The sequence below is a fragment of the Xiphias gladius genome, chromosome 2 (assembly GCF_016859285.1).
Source record: "Xiphias gladius isolate SHS-SW01 ecotype Sanya breed wild chromosome 2, ASM1685928v1, whole genome shotgun sequence".
NCBI lineage: Eukaryota > Metazoa > Chordata > Actinopteri > Istiophoriformes > Xiphiidae > Xiphias > Xiphias gladius.
The window spans coordinates 6,907,691-6,926,439 of NC_053401.1; the positions used below are offsets into that span (position 1 = coordinate 6,907,691).

The 18,749-nt window shown below is 44.0% G+C and overlaps 3 protein-coding genes across 5 annotated transcripts; all 3 read left to right on the forward strand.

Moving 5' to 3' along the window:
• The first annotated feature begins 508 nt into the window (after positions 1 to 508).
• Positions 509 to 1,599, forward strand: LOC120797174 (tetraspanin-7-like). The gene has a single exon (XM_040140552.1). The coding sequence runs from the start codon at positions 511 to 513 to the stop codon at positions 1,597 to 1,599; it is 1,089 nt and encodes a 362-aa protein (XP_039996486.1). The 5' UTR covers positions 509 to 510.
• A 4,129-nt stretch (positions 1,600 to 5,728) lies between these two features.
• On the forward strand, positions 5,729 to 14,682 carry def6c (DEF6 guanine nucleotide exchange factor c). 3 transcript variants are annotated; one of them, XM_040145589.1, is made up of 12 exons: positions 5,729 to 5,900; positions 7,920 to 8,060; positions 9,800 to 9,982; positions 10,422 to 10,652; positions 10,743 to 10,889; positions 11,062 to 11,170; positions 11,443 to 11,663; positions 11,796 to 11,903; positions 12,177 to 12,343; positions 13,182 to 13,386; positions 13,487 to 13,577; positions 14,171 to 14,682. In XM_040145589.1, exons 1-12 carry the CDS (start codon positions 5,805 to 5,807, stop codon positions 14,380 to 14,382), a joined length of 1,911 nt encoding a protein of 636 aa, XP_040001523.1. In that variant the 5' UTR covers positions 5,729 to 5,804; the 3' UTR covers positions 14,383 to 14,682. The 3 variants fall into 3 exon arrangements, with proteins under 3 accessions (XP_040001523.1, XP_040001518.1, XP_040001533.1); XM_040145584.1 differs by having other exon boundaries at positions 10,422 to 10,889; XM_040145599.1 differs by lacking the exons at positions 5,729 to 5,900; positions 7,920 to 8,060 and adding an exon at positions 8,686 to 8,766 and having other exon boundaries at positions 10,422 to 10,889.
• A 484-nt stretch (positions 14,683 to 15,166) lies between these two features.
• mcat (malonyl CoA:ACP acyltransferase (mitochondrial)) lies at positions 15,167 to 18,747 on the forward strand. The gene is made up of 5 exons (XM_040145611.1): positions 15,167 to 15,815; positions 16,904 to 16,991; positions 17,119 to 17,336; positions 17,496 to 17,633; positions 18,286 to 18,747. The coding sequence occupies exons 1-5, from the start codon at positions 15,366 to 15,368 to the stop codon at positions 18,556 to 18,558; spliced, it is 1,167 nt and encodes a 388-aa protein (XP_040001545.1). The 5' UTR covers positions 15,167 to 15,365; the 3' UTR covers positions 18,559 to 18,747.
• The last annotated feature ends 2 nt before the right edge of the window (positions 18,748 to 18,749 follow it).

The following is an 18,749-nucleotide window of genomic DNA, read 5'->3' on the forward strand; positions in this document are numbered from 1 at the left end:
TTTACAAATATATCACATAGGTTTTATAGAAAATTCCACGAATAGACCCAAATTAAACCCAAATGGATGTCTCCTCCACACCGAGAGAGGGTGTACATGGCTGGATCCTCAGTCCATTCCACTGCAATCACCTCTCGCCTTGACCAGAGCGAGGGGCAGCAGTGAGCGAGCAGATGCCTTGATGGGACTATCAGCAGAGGAATTTGGAGAGCCGCGGCTGGTAACCATGCAGGTGGAAAGAACACCCGAAATAGACAGATAAATAGGGTGGAAACAAGGGGGCTGTGGATGGAGATAACGGCACGATGCAACAGCCATCAGCAAGATTTACGGTCCAGTCGGCGTTGGTTGTGTTAGTGGTGGATTAATAACCAGTCGTAAAGAGGTGGGAGGGAGATTGTGTGTTGCAGGAGGACGAGAGTGAAGGCACTGATAGAGGAAAGAAGAGAGGTTGGGAGTGCGTAAAAGAGAGAGAGAGAGAGGGGAGTAGATAAAGCCGGCGCCGGGATCATGAGCTCTGCACTGCCGTATGATTCGCTGTCAGCTCGGCTGAGCCCCAGCAGACGAGCTTTGGACTGGGAGCGCGAGCAGCTAGCCGTGCGAAGACTGTCTTCTCCACGGGGTCTCGACCTGCTCACTCCTCCTCCTCTTCCTCGTCGACCCTCTGCCATCCCTGGCTACCTGCTATCACCGTACCAAGAGCAGGAGGAGCAGCTCCACCAGCAGCAGCAGCGACTATCCCTGTCCGTGTGCTCAGAGGCCTCCCTGGCGCCCCCTGCACCTCCACCTGCGGGTGCTGCCCCACCCTGCTGCCGCCCTGTGGGAGTCATGCACCTCCTGCGCCTGGGTCTCCTGGCTTTCAGCTGCCTCTTCTGGGCAGCCGGCTTGGCCCTCTTCACACTCGGTGTGTGGGCTCAGATTTCACTGGCGGACTACATGCTGTTGTCTGCCAATCGCTACCCAAACGCCCCACTCATCCTTCTGTCCACAGGTGCCGCCGTCACCACCTGGGGCTTCCTGGGTTGTCTGGGGGTAGCTGCAAACCTGCCCTGCGTGCTAAGAGCTTATGGGTTCTTTCAGCTTGCCGCACTTATAGCCGGTCTGGCAGCTGGACTCTCAGGCCTCTTCTACCGTGAAGATATTGCTGGAGGATTTCGCAGCGGCTTACAGCGAGCGGTGGCCGGCTACACAGAGGACGAAGGCCGTGCCGACGCTCTAGACAGCCTGCAGAGGGCCCTGGAGTGTTGTGGAGCTGAGGGTTGGCGTGACTGGCTCACTTCAGATTGGGCTATCCAACATATGACCTTCCTGGCCACTGAGAACGGCACCTCGGTGTCCCTGCCGGACAGCTGCTGTGTGAGGCGCAAGGGTTGCAAGAATCGACCTCTTCTGTCAGACGATAGTGAGGGAGTAGCTGCTGCAGGAATCCATCCACACGGCTGCTTCCGCAAAGTCTTCAGTTTGGTCAACGACAATGTCTTCCACATTGCTGCCACTGTGTTGGGATTAGCCTTCACCCAGATCGGAGGCATTGCCCTGGCTTGTCTGCTGGCCAACAAACTAGCACCAAGACAACATCGTCGTGTAGTGGCACACTGATGCTCAATTTTAAACCAAGGACTGGCCAAATTGTAGATGATTAGGATTGGTAATGAACAATTCCCTCAAACAGTAATAGAGTTGCAAAGTTGGGGGAGTTTTTGGGGCATCCTGGGTTCCACAAGTTGAAGTCCCCTGTTAAATGAGTGTCAGTCAATTGCCAGGTGGTGCAGTCCAGAGGTTTGGATGGTGCATGGTCAAATTATCAACACAACAACCACTTTAGAAAATATCTGGTTCACTGATAATACTTCAAAGGTAAATGCCCATGTACATACAGACTCGATGACAGAAGTCAACCGCAACTCCTGAGGGAAATTTTGGTAAGAAACATCAAATTACAGAGCTTTTAATTCTGTTGCAAGCATCACTAATGGAGAGCTGAGGCTTTTTGGAAACCTGATAATATATTTAGCAGCTTAAATCAATTTCACATGTGCTTTCGGGGTCAACTTTGGATGCAACTAGAGCATTGAGGTTTGTTCCTGACTGAAACGACAAAGCGCTCTGAATTTTCTTTCGTTCTGATTAGTTCTGATTTGCTTCTTTGACTGGCTCCTTGTCCACAGCAACAGCAACAGTCAAACTGATGAAAACAAATTTTTTTCTCAGAAACTATGCTTAAATAATTAAAACTGATGGTCATAGCATAAATCTTTAGTATCGTTATATTATCCAAAAGAAGTATTTCTATGTTGAGAAACCTTAAGGATATCATTTAAAGAAAATGGGAATTTAGTAGTAATATACTTCTGAAAACGTTTGCCTGACTCTTTTCTGCACAATTTAAAAAAATACATATTGGATTCAATGTTAGGGTAGAAGAGATGCAATTAAATCTTCTGTCCATTTGATGCAGTCATACCTCGAAACGAGATAGTCTGAGATCACGTATTCGTGCAGCCAGATTGGGAAGCAGAGTCTTAATCTCAAAGATTATACAGTAGTACAAAACGATGCTTTATCCTGAAATGTTTAAACAATGGCATGAATTGATATGCTTCATTATGTCGAATGTGTAAAAACACAATTATTTAGAGTTGGACTGCTCTCATATTGGATTTTTCCCCAAGTTACCTCATATAGTAGATCTCACCACTGAATGAACAGGAATGTTCACCAGCAGATTCCCACTTTAAATGATTCAGTCTGGCTTTGTTCAGCGGATGTTTGTATCTACATCATTTAGTTTTTCCATCACAAAGACTACACTATGCGAGAATGGTGCTTCGGAAAAGAGCTTAATACTGTCCGTGATATTTTGTGCCACTTATACTGTACACCTGACAAGCTGTTGTAATGTTTACTGTGCTTTGGTAAGAGATTTGGTGACTTTGTGAGCGTTTTAAAACAGCATCTCCCAGGTGTCACTGTTTTGCTAGAGTTTGTATGTTCTGAAGCACAAGCTTATCTTACAACATTGAATTTTATGAATAACATTGGCATGAGCCAGCTGTTGTGACGCCCAATACTAGCAAGAAACAGTTGGTAGACGTCTGGACCAGATCAGCAATTCTTCATGCATTCCTTCGACATTAAACTAAAGTCAACTTAAAGAACGTGTTCAACATTTTGGGAATGTGCCTGTTCGATTTCTCGTCAAGAGTTGAATGATTGGTATCATTCTCATGTCGCTACGCTAAATGTGAAGCTAAAGCCAACAGCCTGTTAGCTAAGCGTAGTTTATCTTAGCGTAAAAACTGAGCACAGGGAGATACACTTCTTGTGTGTTTGTTTGGTTTTTTTTTTTAAAGAAGTGTCAGTAGGTTGATTTTTGTAATCATTGGATGGAGCCAAACTAGCTGCTTCCAGTGTTTTTGCTAAGCTAAGCTAACAATCCCTGGGCTGTAGCTTCACGTTTAGCATACAAAAATCTACCTCTTGGCAAAAAAGCAAATAAGTATATTTCCCAAATGTTAAACTACTCCTTTGAAAAATGTGAAAGGTTTTTTTTTTCCTCTCAACTTGTTAGTGCACATGTTTTTAAGATTACTGTAAGCGCTGGAATCCATTAGCCTCCCTTCTAGCCTCATCATCATACATCTCACCTTTCCTATTCAGGAGAGGCCATTTTATCGCTCTTGTAATTGTAATTCAGCTATATGTACCACACTCAATAATGTATAATCCATTCTAATAGTTACCAACAGTGCAAACGAGCATGACTGAAACTGTAAACTATGTGTCAATAATATAGAAGAAATATTTGCCTTATTACAGGTTTTGATAGCCTATTGATTTGACACTGGGGATGGAGATGTCGAGGTCTGCTGCCTTTGAGTTTATTGGTATAAATGGCACCAGGATTCTTGTAATGGTGATATGGTGTAATAGGTATAAAACAAAACAACACGCAGCAAAGCGAGGTAAAGGCATATCTTAAGTATATATATGTACTGTATATAATAAACATTGTGTGAATTGCTGAAATCGTGTGAAGATCAATTTTTAATGCGAGTTTCTGTCCTCCTAAAGGTGGGGGGGAAAAGTGAAGAATTTATCCCTCAATTTGACAGGTGGCTGGTGTCAAACCGCCATTTGCATTTTAAAGACCTTCAGAAATGTGTCTGGGTCTGGGTTTTACGAGGAGAGGCCGTGCTGGCAGTGTGCCCGGGGGAGCCGAATCCCCAGCGCCGGGAGCGATCAATCCTCGCGGGAGACCTCCGGCCGGGCGGCGGCGAGTTACGGCCGGCTGGATGACATCTCGCCTCCGCCACCTGGGACGACGGAGGACGGACGTGCCCTTGACGGGCGACAACGTCGGCGGACGCGCGATGGAACACAGCAGCCTGACACCGCATTGATTATTTTTACGGAGCGGAGAGTCAGAAAAAAAAAAAAAAAAAAAATTACATCCCGTGCTCGAATTGGATGATATGGAGCAGCTTTACATCCATTCATCACAAAGTTTACATTGAAAGCTACAGAAGTCAGTTTTAGAGAAAGGCGGGTTTTGGGCCGGGGCCCCTAAATACCGACTGCCGTTCTCATGACCTAATTATGGTATCGATTAGCCCACATTATGCTCCAACAAGGCGTGCGGACGCTTTCTGTCTGATTACACTGTCCTCGTTTAACCTATTGGGCTTGAGGTTTGCCTCATCCCAACGGGCGGTTTCGCCACACAAAAGATAAGCTCTGAGATATATCCAGAAAAAACACCTCGACTCAAGAACACCACAAGGGGCTTTTTATTATTATTATTTATTTTTTTTAATGTTGCTCACAATACTTCTGAAGACTGCCCAATACGTAGGACTGGTAGTGGAGAAAAATCACCAGGAATGACACCGAATGGCGTCAAAGTGGTGCAGATTATTATTATATGACCCGCACTGGCCCCAAAACGCCGCCCAGAGAGGTAGAAGTGAAGAGAATGTATAACAACTAGAGATATTTATTTACTTAATGATTAGAGATATTAAGGATGCGTTCAGTACAGGTTGCCACGTGTGCAGTAACCTACATTGCGCAGCCAAATATAGGTATCTCAAGCTTAAAAACACACGCAATTCATAAAGAAATCATTCAGGCAGTGTGTGTTGAATAATTTCAAATCCCTAGATATATATTGAACCCGTCTTCCCAGTTTGCAGGCTGTATTTCCCACACTGGCTACATGAGAATAGACTGGGTTGTTTTAAATGTGAAAAGGGCTGCGCGCCGTCGTGTCCAGGTGCTTTTAAGATTTTTAAAGCTCCTAAGATAAATATGGCTTGAGGCGCTCCACACAAATGGGTGTGTCCCTAAGCCCTCTGCAAGCCTCCCGAGTCTGATAACAACGCGGATCCCGGTCATTTGGTTCCGCGGCAGGAGTGCCGAAATCCGCCCTGCCCCTGTCCGGATCAGTGTCTCAGACCCTGGGAAAAATGTAGCTCGGAGTTTGTCGGGAGTTTCGCCTGTCGGTCTACGTCTCTGTGCACTTTATTCAAGGTTTATTCGACTGTGTAAAATACGAGAGAAGCATTTATTGCTGAGGAGCCTATGGGGCTCCAGGCTTTATCTCTACTCTCCGCCTCTTTAAATCTGCCCTACATCTGACTCACTTTGGTCCTTTGCAGTTTGCACAGCAGTCTGGGCTCTGGCCCATATTCTATTTGGCAGCAACCCCCCCACCCCCCACCACAGCCACCGCTCGCCCGTCGCCGCGTAAAAGGCGCTGCGCTTGGAAATGTAGTTGTTTTGCGCACAACGGGGTCTCCGCGATGGACCTAAAGTCCGAGCTCCTCAAGTCCATCTGGTACGCGTTCACATCGCTGGACGTGGAGAAGTGCGGGAAAGTGTCCAAATCGCAGTTAAAGGTAAGCAGGAAAAGTCAGTGGTCATTTTAAGAGCAGGAAACCGAGTCCCAGGGGCGTCCGCTGGACGGCGGAGACACAGCTGCTTGTTCCCTTTAAATACTTACTGCCCCGCTGAAACCCACCGGAGCTCATCAGCCTCTACGGCTGTCTTTATATGCTGTAAAGTACTTTTTTTTGTGCTATGTCAACCGACGTTGTAATCTAACAGTTGAGACACAAACGCTCTACGGGCTCACACAGAAGTCCAAATATTTGTATACCCGGCTCAGATTGCAGGTGAGGTGTTGAGTCCATGTTTCAGCTCGGAGCTCAAAGTCCAACTTTTCTCTGTGAGAGACATAACACCACCACCACTGTCAGGGTTTTTTTTGTTGTTGTTTTGTTTCGTTTCGTTTTTTAATAAATCAAAGGCAAGACAGACAACGACGACAACAGGCGGACACCTTATTTTGCAATCTCTCCCCCTCAGCGAGTGTTACTCCTGTCTGTCATGTCGCTTTCTGTCCAGTTCCTACATGCCTGACGGAGCCCCCGCGGGAGAAGAATCCAGGGAAATGTCAGAAAGCTGTCCTGACATGCTTAGTCACTGAGGACCAGCTGTCTGTACTTGCGTGTGTGTGTTTGCGGATATATGAAGAAATACATAGTGCACAGAAGACTCAGACTATGTGCTGACCTTTATACGTTTAAAGTGAGATCACACCTTCTATATACAAAGCGTTCAGGACGTATTCAGACTTGCTTCACTTTTTTCCTTTTAAAATAGTTTACATTCAAATTGACATAAGTATTCAGACCCTTTACTCAATACTTTGTTGAAGCACCTTTTGGCAGCCTCACGTCTTCTTGGGTATGACGCAAACAAGCTTTGCACCTCTGGATTTTGGGGATTTTCTGCCATTCTTCTCTGCAGATCTCTGTCAGGTCGGATGGGGACCGTCGGTGGGCAGACATTTTCAGGTCTCTCCGCAGATGCTGATTGGGTTCAAGTCAGGGCTCCTGCTGGGCTACTCAGGGACATTCCCAGAGTTGTCCCTAAGCCACTCCTGTGTTGTCTTGGCTGTGTCTCCTCCAGACATGATGCTTAGAACTGAGCTCAACCAGTTCAATCTTGGTTTCATCAGAGCTTGTGCACCAGAGAATCTTGTTTCTCACAGACTGAGAGTCCTTTAGGTGCTTTTTTGCAAACTCCAAGTGGGCTTTCATGTGTCTTTCACTGAGGAGAGGCTTCTGTCTGGTCCCTCAGCTATAAAGCCCAGATCAACGGAGTGCTGCAGTGATGGTTGCCCTTCTGGAAGTTCCTCCCATCTCCACACAGGATCTCTGAAGCTCAGCCAGAGCTACCATCATGTTCTCGGTCATCTCTTTTAGCAAGGCCTTCCTCTCCCTGATTGCTCAATTCGACCAGGTGGTCAGCACTAGGAAGAGTCCTGGTTGTTCCAAACTTCTTCCATTGAAGAATTATGGAGGCCACTGTGCTCTTAGGAACCTTCAATGCAGCAGGACGATTTTTGTAGCCTTCCCCAGACCTGTGCCTCAACATAATCCAGTCTTTGAGCTCTGCAGGCAGTTCCTTCAACCTCATGGCGTGGTTTCTTGCTCTGATATACATTGTCAGTTGTGAGATAAATATAGACAGGTTAGTGCCTTTCCAAATCATGTCCAATCAGTTGAATTTACCACTGGTGGACAATCAAGGTGTAGAAACAACTCAAAGATGATCAAGAGAAATGGCAGGCACCTGAGTTAAATGTAAAGTTTCATAGCAAAAGGTCTGGATAAAAGTTTTAATAGATTTGAAAAAATTCTAAAATTCTGCTTTTGCTTTCTCATTATGGGGTATTGAGTGTAGATTAATGGGGGGAAAAATGAATTTAAATGATTTTAGCATAAGGCTGTGACATTAAACGTGAAAAAATGAAGTTTTCTGACTATTTTCTGAAAGCACTTTATGTATGTATATATGTATATAGATAGATAGATATTTCTATATACTATATGTCTGCGTTTCTTCTTCAGGTGCTTTCCCACAACCTTTACACAGTACTGCACATCCCGCACGACCCCGTGGCTCTGGAGGAGCACTTCCAGGACGACGATGACGGGCCGGTGTCTAATCATGGCTACATGCCCTACCTCAACAAATATATACTGGACAAGGTACTGTGGCCGTTAAATTACCTCTAAGTACACATTTTGTCTGCAGCAGTTACTCGATGCATTTTACTAGTCTATATGTTTTCAATTTGTGGCAGAAAATGCCAGTAAATGGCCCATATCTTTATCTTTATCAACCAATGACAAATATCAGTTCTATTTTCAGAAAACTACAGTGTTCAAGAAGTTACTCAAAACTAACAATTTGAATGCTGCTTTTAATATTTGATTTTATATCCTGTAGTACTTTTTGCCTGAATTGTATTTGAGTTTTCTTGGTTATTTTATATTATTTGTCTTATAAAGAATCTTTGACTATTTTAAAAAACTTCTCTATAAATTATAAAAATCTAATTATTATGATTGGTAACACTTTTCTTTTAAGTCTCCCTATTTAGCATTTACAAGCAGTATATAAAAATTAAATAAATTTATAAATGGGTCATAAAATACTATAACGTAGTTATGAGAGGGTATTATTATTGTTATTATTATTATTATTATCATTATTGGTATTATTATTAAATGCGCATTTGGGGGGAAAGACACTGTTTTTGAGAGTTCATATAACAACAAGACCAATGATAAATCAACAGATACAAACTTTTCATTTCACTTTTTCATCAAGGATCCCTCCAATCTGGTTATTAAAGAGGTTGTGATGAAGATACGGTGTATGCACTGAAGAAGGACATTTTACAGTTGAACCGTAAACTTTTAATTTTAATAACAAAAATAATAGTTACAGTAAAAATAACAGTAAGAGTAACTTAAGAAAAAACACTGAAGTGCAAACTTCACTGCAAGTCACATATGTATCCCCTAAGTTATAGTAATAACTAGGAACACAAATAGAAAAAGTATACAAAAAAAAGGAAAATAAGGGTTAACATATATGTGAACGTTGATATATCTGTGATAATCAAATATCTGATATTGGTCTTGATGAGGCATATTAAAGTAAAAAGACCAAAACCAATGATGTATCATATTCCTCCCTTCCAAAGTGCTCCAATGTCTATACTGACTATAAACAACACATAAATACGCTGCTTTGTTAGACTGGCTAACATGTTTCTTCATTACCATGAACACAGCCACTGTCAATCCCTATGAGTCAGTCACACCTACAGAGTCCTGCTGCTGTAAATAAGTGTCAGTCAATCCACTGCTGAAAATAGTCCCCAACAAATGGACTGTTTTCTCCATTTGCTAAAGCCGTTTTAGCAAAGTATTTAGCTTTTTGAAAAACTGAAAAAGTATATTTTTGTGACCAGTTATTACAGATTTACATCTTCAGGACTAAGGTGTTATTGGTTTTGGTCTTTTTATGGGAGTTAACAATAACAAAATTGCCTTAAGTTCCTCTCTCCTCCTCCAACATACCCTACCTTGACATGACACGAAAACACTCTTAAGATGTATGCGCCTTGTATCTCTCACTCATTGGTGTTTGAGCTTTATTGGGTTGATCTTGACAGGAACGTTTGGAAATTTAGTTCCAAAAACATTTCTCAGAAGCAGAGCTTCTTATGGAGGCAGAAATCATCTTAATGGTCAAAGATAAAACTTATTGGGTGGAACAGCTTTCCGTGAATCAGGGTTTTGTTTTACGGGAAAGAAATAATCTCTGTGGTTGAGTGACCCACTGTTACACCCGTTCTGTGTATTATTCAAAGTGAAGTTTTAATCCAGTTTCATTAAAGTTTCAGCCATTACGGGTCTTCTTCTTGTCTTCTCAGGTGAAAGAGGGGATGTTTGACAAGGAGAGGTTTGACGACCTGTGCTGGATGATGACCATGAAGAAGAACTACAAGGGGGTTCCACAGGGGTCGCTGCTATCAGAGAGGGACTGTTTCAAGCTCTTCTGTTTATTCAACCTCCTGTCTGAGGACCACTACCCGCTGGTGATGATACCAGAGGAGGTAAATTGATGAGAGAGGAGATATTAATGCGTTAAAGGTGTGTTGTGTTGAGCCGTTTTCGCTGCGATCTGCTAATTTGCTAGAAAGAAAAATATAGCTCCCATTTACACTCAGCTTGTGTCCCAACAAAGTCAGACCATTTTACATTTTTTCACAGCAGTGCAAGTAGGTTAGTTAATGAGGCTCTTCCTTCCTGCACTTCCTCCATAATGCTTTTGGTTTCCTGTCGACAGAGACGAAAATAAACTGCTTTTGTACTATCAGCATTGTAGCTTTCCTCTGTAAAGGTATATTACAGAAATATGCTGATAAAATATGTCAGCATACTATCTGTATCATCTGATATCAGTAACGACGCTGCAGCCCTTGTATAAGTTTGACCGTCAGTATTTGTCTTACTTAAAATACTTAAAACGTTCCAACATCTGAACGGTTTCAGGTGGAGTATCTCCTCAAGAAAATCTCCACAGCGATGAGTGAGGAGTGGGATGGGAAGCCCTTGGAGGACTTAATATCCCAGGATGCCACAGTGCAGGAGGAGGGTATGTCTGTATGGACATTCCTGAAGCACGTGGGTGCAGGCCAACTGCTGAGGGTCACCAGTGCCGAGGCCTTCAGCCTGGCGTTGGACGAGGTCTTTCTGGAGATGTATCACAGTGTCCTGAAGAGGGTGAGTGTTTCATGTGTTTATTCCTGCTTTTTTTCCCCCAGCGCAGTTCACCCGCCCTCTTGTCACTTTCATCCCGACCACTGCTTTCAGGGTTACATGTGGAAAAAGGGGCACTTGCGTAGGAACTGGACTGAGCGTTGGTTTGTGCTGAAGCCCTCCTCCATGGCGTACTACGTCAGCGAGGACCTGAAAGACAGGAGAGGAGAAATCCAGCTGGATAAAAGCTGCGTCATAGAGGTTGGTGAGGAAATGTAACGTGAACTCTGCATGTTTAAATCTTTGGTAGGTGGAAAAGCACTGTGCGTTAGACATGTTCACCCAAAGTCCTTATCATTAATCAACCATCAACTTAACTAACTTACTAAGATGCGTCGTATCGGGCTGTGGCTGTCTCTTCTTTCTGCTCTAGCCCCTTCCAGACAGGGAGGGGAAGCGTTGCCTGTTCTGTGTGAAAACGCACACTAAAGCCTATGAGATGAGTGCGTCTGACCAGCGACAGAAGGTGGAGTGGACTCAAGGTGTGTTGGTGTGTACAAGTGGAAACACAAGGACGAAATCACAAATTTACTACATTGATTTATAATGCGTGCGGTCACTTCCGTGTCGTGCTTGTCAATGTCAAACATTTGTTGGTTCCAGCCCCTCAAACGTGAGGATTTGGAGCTTGTCCAGCTTGGGGTTTTGGAAATGATGGATGTTTTCCACTACTCAAACCAACTTACTTTCCCTTAGAATTTACATTGAGATCTGTGTGTGTGTGTGTGTGTGTGTGTGTGTGTTACCTCTCCAGCCATCCAGACAGCCCTCCGTCTCCAGTCCGAGGGCAAGTCCTCCCTTCACCACGAACTCAAACTCAAGAGACGGGTCCAGCGGGAACACAGCCACCGGGAGCGCAGCCAGAGCGCCCGCAGCAGCTGCAGCAGCCAATCGGACGACTCGAATATCCAAGAGGCGGAGAAGATGGAGAAAGAGAAAGAGAGACAGGATCTCGACATTGAAAGCATCATCCAGGTAAGAGAGGAAGGGATCCTTGGAGGGACAATTATGTAATCACAATATTCAAGCTCACTCTTAACCTTGCTGGCAATAATGAAACAATAACACACGTGTTAGCATTATGTACTATATGTCTGTGTTTTGCAGCATGCGCGGGAATTGGAAACCCGACGAAGGGAGGCAGAGGAGAGAGAAAGGAGGAAACAGAGGGAAGTGCAGATGGAGCTGGAGAGACAGTTGAAAGAGGCTGAGATGGTAAGAAAACGTTTGCCAGGTGACAACATTAATTTACATTCCCTCTGAAATGGGATTTAGAGTCCATCTCGTTGACTTTGATCACTGAAAACAGCAGGAAAACATTGGCATTATAAAATTCAGCTTTAACCTTTAGTAAGTGGTGGATGAATGGTTACGACATGCCTGGAAAAGGTGATTCAGGAATAGGTCGATTCTATCCACTTAAATGGTGTCGGTGTGTGTGTGTGTGTGTGTGTGTGTGTGTGTGTGTGTGTGTGTGTGTGAGCCCAGTTGAGAGACAGCATGCAGGCAGAGATGCAGGAGAAGGAAAGGGAGGCTGAGCAACAGAAGAAGAGGATCCAGGGGTTGGAGCTGACGCAGCGGAAACTAGAGGGCGCTCTCAACATGGAGATCCAGGCTCGGCTGGAGGAGGAGAGGGCCAGACAGGAGCTGGAGAAGTAAGGAAACATGCACACCCTCTGTGTTCCCCTCTATACGCTAAACTTTAAGTAATTCAGTGTCTGTAACTGGGGGCCTTCACTCAGACCAAACGGAGACTACTGGGCCCAATGCAATATGTTAAAAGTTAAATAGCAATTTATTTTGTAACTCTTTTTTTTTTTATTAGTCTTTGCCTTACTTGTATTTAGTGGAAAAATAATGCCCTGAGATTTGGAACTACAGTTCCCTTACTGCTCTGGGGGATGTGAACAGGACCTATAAGGTTGCTGTTAGCCATGAGCTACAACTTCTTTTGGCCTATATTTGTTTACAGACAACCATCAGTGCATTACTTTGATATTGAAGGAAACTTAAAAACGTGATGACTCTTAGCCGAGTTCTGGATCTATAAGCAGCATCTTTTTTCTTCTGTGATTTCTAAGCGGATTTATGGAAGTTTTTTTGCAGCGGGTATTGCAGATAAAGACATAATCGTAAGCATGAGTCGCGCTGAATGTAAAAATATGTGTATCATATCTGCGTGTTTAGATTTGACGGAGCTGGGACACGAGAAGGACTATGAGGTTTGACGCAATCGGGCACTGAGGGTTTTGAATTATCTTAATTGCCTCCATTAGCTGTGGGTCACAGCTGCTGGTGCAGCCGCTAACTGTGCTGGTCAATGGGTCATATCAGCGACCAAATTACATCCGACTAACTTCCCATTGTTTCTAGAACACAAGCATGCACGTGTCCCAGTCACCTCACATGGCATCTTTGCCTCATGTCTCTGAACCAAACCAAACTACACGGAGATTTTCAGTAACTTGATTTCTGCCCTTACTTCTTTTCCAGGTTGCTGCAGGCTGAGGAGGAGAAGAAGAAGCAGTGCCAGCTCCTGCAGGAGCAGCAGAGGGCCTTGCAGAGCCTCAGTCCCATATTGGAGGTCTCGGACGGCCGGATATTGTCTGACGAGAGTACCCCCTCCGCCCTCCACTCAGCCTCTCAGGAGCTCCAGGATCTGCAGGCATCTCGAAAGCGGAGCCACCAGCGCCTGGAGGTGAGAAGGAGGCAGTGTGTTTGGATCAGCTCAGTGTGCAGCATGTTTAACAAGGTCAAAACACTCACAAGAAGCCACCACTTTTATCCCCTCACTCCAGGAGGTCCAGGAGAAGCTGAGGAATGCCAGCCAACACGTACGGCACTGGAACGTCCAGCTGAACCGCCTGATGACGCCCATCACTCCTGGAGGTGCAGTATGCTTTTTTTCTGCTCTGATCTGAGGGCTACTAGTAAAAAAATAAAAAGATAATTGGACTTCCATGAGAAATTAGAAGTATAACACATATTAGAACGTTAAAACAATGAGGAGGTTCTGGTATCACCATTTTTCATTTGATTTTGAAACATTTTAAAGTTAATAATGTTTTCTTCTCTCTGAAAGTAAAGTATAGACAAAAAAACATGATGCAATTTATTTTAATCTTTAGATTCATCTTCTGACTGTAAGAGTTAATCATTTTCCACAGTAAAACGATGTCGCTGAGTTTGGACTTTCACTACATTTCTGTCTGTGATGACTTTGTAGCTACAGAAATGAAACGAGAGTAGTAGAAACACAGAGTGCACACTTGTGCATTGTCCTCTAAATTTGTTATTTTAATAATGGAAAATGTGTAGAGTCTTTAATTGATCATCTGGATCCCGGTCTTCTTAAAAAAAGGACAGTGTGTGCCAGACTTGTTTTCTTTAAATAACTACAGTGGTACATTAGAAAGTAGTGAAAATGCTCAAAAAGATGACAACAATAATTTGTTTAATTAATTTTGTTTTTTTCTGTGTAGAGCGTTTGGAACATCGCCTATCATCAAAGCAAACGTGTCCCAAAAAGGAAGGGGCGCTGGCAAGTAACGAATTCATCTCTAAATTCAAGATGCGGGCCGATCAGAACAGCCAGATACCGGAGGACCACCGGGGACTGGCGGAGCAGATGGAGGCCGCCCACCTGTCAGACAGATCGGACGAATCACAGGGAAAACCCAACGGACAAATGTGACGACCGTGTTGATGGATAGGGAGGGGGGCATGTTTTTCAAATGTACGAGTTCAGAAATGATGAAAGAAATTCTACATCTGTGTGAGATCGAGAGTGGAGAGTGGAAGGAGGAACGTTATTTGCAGTAATACATAGAAAACCTGCAAAAGGCATTGTATTATATTTATATTCAGAATTGCACACTAAGATGGAGAACAATGATGACAAGCACAATGTGATGCAGGATTAAATGAAATCATATTTGACTAAGATCAACCGAGAGATTCACAGTTTTGTACAATAAAGTTTATTGGTGAACAATGAAACTATTTCATTTTGTAATATCTGTCATTTCCCCGGCCGAGCCATTTGAACCGCTACAACATCTCTCTCCACAACTGCCTCTGTAAATGCTAGACTTCCTGAGGCTGGCTATCTCTTCTCTTGCAAGTTTTTTTTGCTATGATCTGAGGATTGAAACCACAGGAAGTTATGTAAGTAATAAATGTGGACAAGGAAAAAGCTTAAAACTGAATACAACATCGCACTAGTATTAATCCACTAATCATTGCGGCTCTAAATAAATAATAATAATGATAATAATAATAATAATAATACAAGGGGTTTGTTTAAACTCTCATGTTTTTGAGGTTGTTTTTTCTTAAGTCTTGGAATATGAAAAAAAAAAAAAACAGAGATAGTCGTTATGGAGTTGATTTAGTTCATTTACGTTTCTTTATCAGTAAAATCATGACATAATCTGACCTGACTGTAGCGCTGAAGCGCACAAAGAGCCGAAATAGAAACGACCCGGAAAGAAAATAACCTCCTTCTACCTACGTCAAAACAACATGGCGGCTCCCGGGACTGTGTCGTGTTGGTTGTAGGAAGGCGGCCTGTTAGGAACCAAGTCGAGTTTTTAGCTAATTAAAAATTCAAATGTATCCAGGCAGATAATGGGTTTGTTCTAACCCGTGAAGACACCATCGGGTGAGCAGCACACCATGTTGGCATCAGGGGTTGTCAGCATGACAGCAGGCTCCAGAGGGAAGGTCAGGTCTCTGGTCTCTCTGACCAGGAGACTGTCCGCCGGCCAGCGCGGCTGCCCGGATACAACTCACCGCCCTCCGCCCGAAACCTCCGCTCGCCTCCCGGACAGCGAGCCGGCCCCGGCGGAGGAACGGGGCAGGAGAGCCCGAAAGGACCCCAGCGGCTGCTCCGTGTTCCTCTTCCCCGGGCAGGGCAGCCAGTTTGTGGGCATGGCTAGAGGGCTTTTAAAGTACCCCAACGTTAAAGACATGTTTACGGTTGCCCAGAAGATCCTCGGGTACGACCTGCTGTCTCTGTGCCTGGAGGGACCCGAGGAGGAGCTGATGAAGACGGTCCACTGTCAGCCGGCGGTGTTTGTCACCTCCCTGGCTGCGGTGGAGAGGCTCAACCGCGAAAACCCGAAGGTAGCCGTCAGATAACGATTAGTCGACTAACCTGCAGTCGATTGATAGGGAATTGTCAACTACTATTCTAACTGATTAAGCGTTTTAAGTGATTTTTTCAGTTCAAGTGAAGTGACACCATGGCTTGTGGAAACTTGTCTGATGAGTGCATTAGGGCCGCAACTAAGGATTATTTTCATTATCGATTAATCTGCCGTTTTTTTTAAATTAATCATGTCTATAAAATGTCAGAAAATAGTTAAAAAAAAAAAAAAAAGCCTGTTATTATTTCCCATACCATGGTGGCATCTTTAAATATCATGTTTTGTCCGTCCAATTGTCCAAATGCCAAAGACATTCACTTGTACTACTAATGTGTGGCAAAAAAAAGCATCAAATCCACACATTTGAGAAGCTAGAAACCAAAAATATTTGACATTTCTGCTTGAAAATTGATTAATCGTTTTAGTCTATTTAACAGAATAGTTGCCAATTAACTGATTAACTGACTAATCATTACAGCTCAGGGTACATGATAAACTGTGATGGGTATTTTCACTTTTGGATGAAGTTTTGTAAACCTAATAATTAATCGACGTGGAATGCCTATGAAAATAATCTTAACCCTATAATTATTAATAATAACGTGATATTCAGTGGTGAAAGAAGTATTTCAGTGTTTTACTTAAGTAGCAATACCGCAATATAAAAACACTCCATTGCAACCAAAATTCTTGCATTTAAAATCTTACTGAAGTCAAAGTACAGCAGTATCAGCAGCAAAATGTAGTCAAGTATCAGAAGTACGCTTTGTATTTCTCATTTTTTCCGACCGACAGTCTTAAACCTAAAGATGTTCAATTTACAATGATACAAAACCAAAAAAAAGCAGCAACTTGTAACATTTCGGAATCTGGAACCAGATCTCATTTGTCATTTTTTGCTTGATATATTACGTAAATGATCAACTGATGGTCAAAATTGTTTTTGATTAATCTTCTGACATTCGATTGAGAGACTTAGTTGTTTCACCATTAATACATTAGAACATTATTACTGAGGCGTCATCTTCTTTTTCTTTGCCAATTTCTTTATACGTCTGTCCACAGGCCATTGAGACGTGTGTTGCCGCTGCAGGTTTCAGCGTCGGAGAATTTGCTGCGCTGGTCTTTTCTGGTGCCATGAACTTTGCAGAGGGTAAACATGACAGATTTCCTGTCTCGTGCAGGACAAAGCTGTAGCTCGGTTAACGACGCTGGCAACAAATCAGCATAGGCACCAGTGTTGGCGAGTGTGCCACGTTCACCCTTGCTGTGTCTTCTAGCTCTGTATGCGGTGAAGGTGCGCGCGGAGGCCATGCAGAGAGCATCAGAGCTGGTTCCCAGTGGGATGCTGTCGGTCATCGGTCGACGTCAGGCTCAGTATAAATATGCTTGTCTGCAAGCTAAAGAGCACTGCAAGAGCCTGGGGATCGAGGAGCCGGTGTGCTCTGTGGCCAACTATCTGTTCCCTGACGGCAGGGTCATCGCAGGGCACCAGCAGGTATGGAGTAATACAGCGGTACAAGTAATACAGCTGTTACCACCAGTTGCATGTGTAGGCGGGACAGGTAGGGGTATGTGCTTTGAGTCTCGGGTGTCGGAGCTGCTCTGGGCTCCTCTCGTGATCTCCCTTTTAAGCAGAGGTGCGTTTTCTTCCCAGGCTCTGGACTTCCTCCGCCGGAACTCCAGACGCCTCGAGTTCACGAGGACCAAGCCTGTCCCAGTAAGCGGAGCTTTTCACACTGAGCTGATGGCGTCGGCTACCGAACCCCTCAGAGAGGTTCTCAGACAGGTGGAGGTCAGTCACACCGTTCCTGAGCCACGTATGCCCTTCGTGGTGTTATTTATTTATTTATTATTTGTTTTTCGTTTTTTTTTGTCCTCTCCACGAAGGATCACAAGATGATGTTAAAGGGTCATGAGAGGATTCTCAGGGCAGGAAATAGGAAAAGTATATCTATTGTGCTTCACAAAGTTATATTTATTTATCAGATCATTCTCTGATCGTTGCTTTCTTCTTGTGAAATACTGTAAAATATTTGTGAAATACTCAGGCCTGTAAAAAATATTCAAATGAAAAGGTCTAAGAAGGAACAATTGCCATTTGATTTAACTGCACACAACTCATAGACGTACACCCTGTGATGAGGTGTCACAAGAGGACTAACGAAGGTTAGAAAACACTGCTTTAATCGATGATAAAAAAATAATCATTCGTTGCAACCCTAAAACAAACTCATTTAATCATTAACCTACCATTTTGTATTTTGGGAGGGGAAAAAATTATACTCACTGCCCCTTTCAATATTGATTCATTTCATCCACATGTCACATAATCATTTCTGACTCAACCTGCAGCCATTATGTTCAGCCACAACTCTTGGAAAAGTTGCACACCTCAGCTGCCTTAGTGCTTATCCCCTCACGCCCAGATTTTCCCTTCCGCTCAGGTGCGGCGTCCCGAGATCAACGTGTACTCCAACGTCGACGGCAAGCGCTACATGAATGAGAGCCACGTGCGCCGACACCTGGTGAAGCAGCTGGTGGCGCCTGTGAAGTGGGAGCAGACCCTGCACGAGATCTACGAGAGGACGCAGGGAGAGAGGTTCCCTCACACCTACGAGGTTGGCCCGGGTAAGCAGCTGGGTGCCACGCTGCAGAAGTGCAACATGAAGGCCTTCAAAACATACACAGATGTGCAAGTCACCGCTTATGAGGACTGATAACGCAGAGGCGTGGGCTCGGTGAATTAAAAACAACCGAGCAGGAGGAGGAAAAACAGGCCTCAGTGCTTATTTTATCTCAGCCATCCCGACCAGCAAGACCAGTAAAACCTGCAAGCTCCTGTGGTTGCTTCTTAAGGTCTTGTTTGTGTATAACTGTGTAATTAAATAAATGCTTCTTTTTTTTTTAA

Coding starts and splice junctions, on each gene's coding strand:
- mcat (XM_040145611.1), top strand. CDS start 15,366: ATGTTGGCATCAGGGGTTGTCAGCATGACAGCAGGCTCCAGAGGGAAG. Junction 17,337..17,495: donor TCATCGCAGGGCACCAGCAG/GTATGGAGTAAT, acceptor TTTTCTTCCCAG/GCTCTGGACTTCCTCCGCCG. Junction 17,634..18,285: donor AGGTTCTCAGACAGGTGGAG/GTCAGTCACACC, acceptor CCTTCCGCTCAG/GTGCGGCGTCCCGAGATCAA.
- def6c (XM_040145584.1), top strand. CDS start 5,805: ATGGACCTAAAGTCCGAGCTCCTCAAGTCCATCTGGTACGCGTTCACA. Junction 8,061..9,799: donor ACAAATATATACTGGACAAG/GTACTGTGGCCG, acceptor TTGTCTTCTCAG/GTGAAAGAGGGGATGTTTGA. Junction 11,664..11,795: donor ACATTGAAAGCATCATCCAG/GTAAGAGAGGAA, acceptor TGTGTTTTGCAG/CATGCGCGGGAATTGGAAAC.
- LOC120797174 (XM_040140552.1), top strand. CDS start 511: ATGAGCTCTGCACTGCCGTATGATTCGCTGTCAGCTCGGCTGAGCCCC.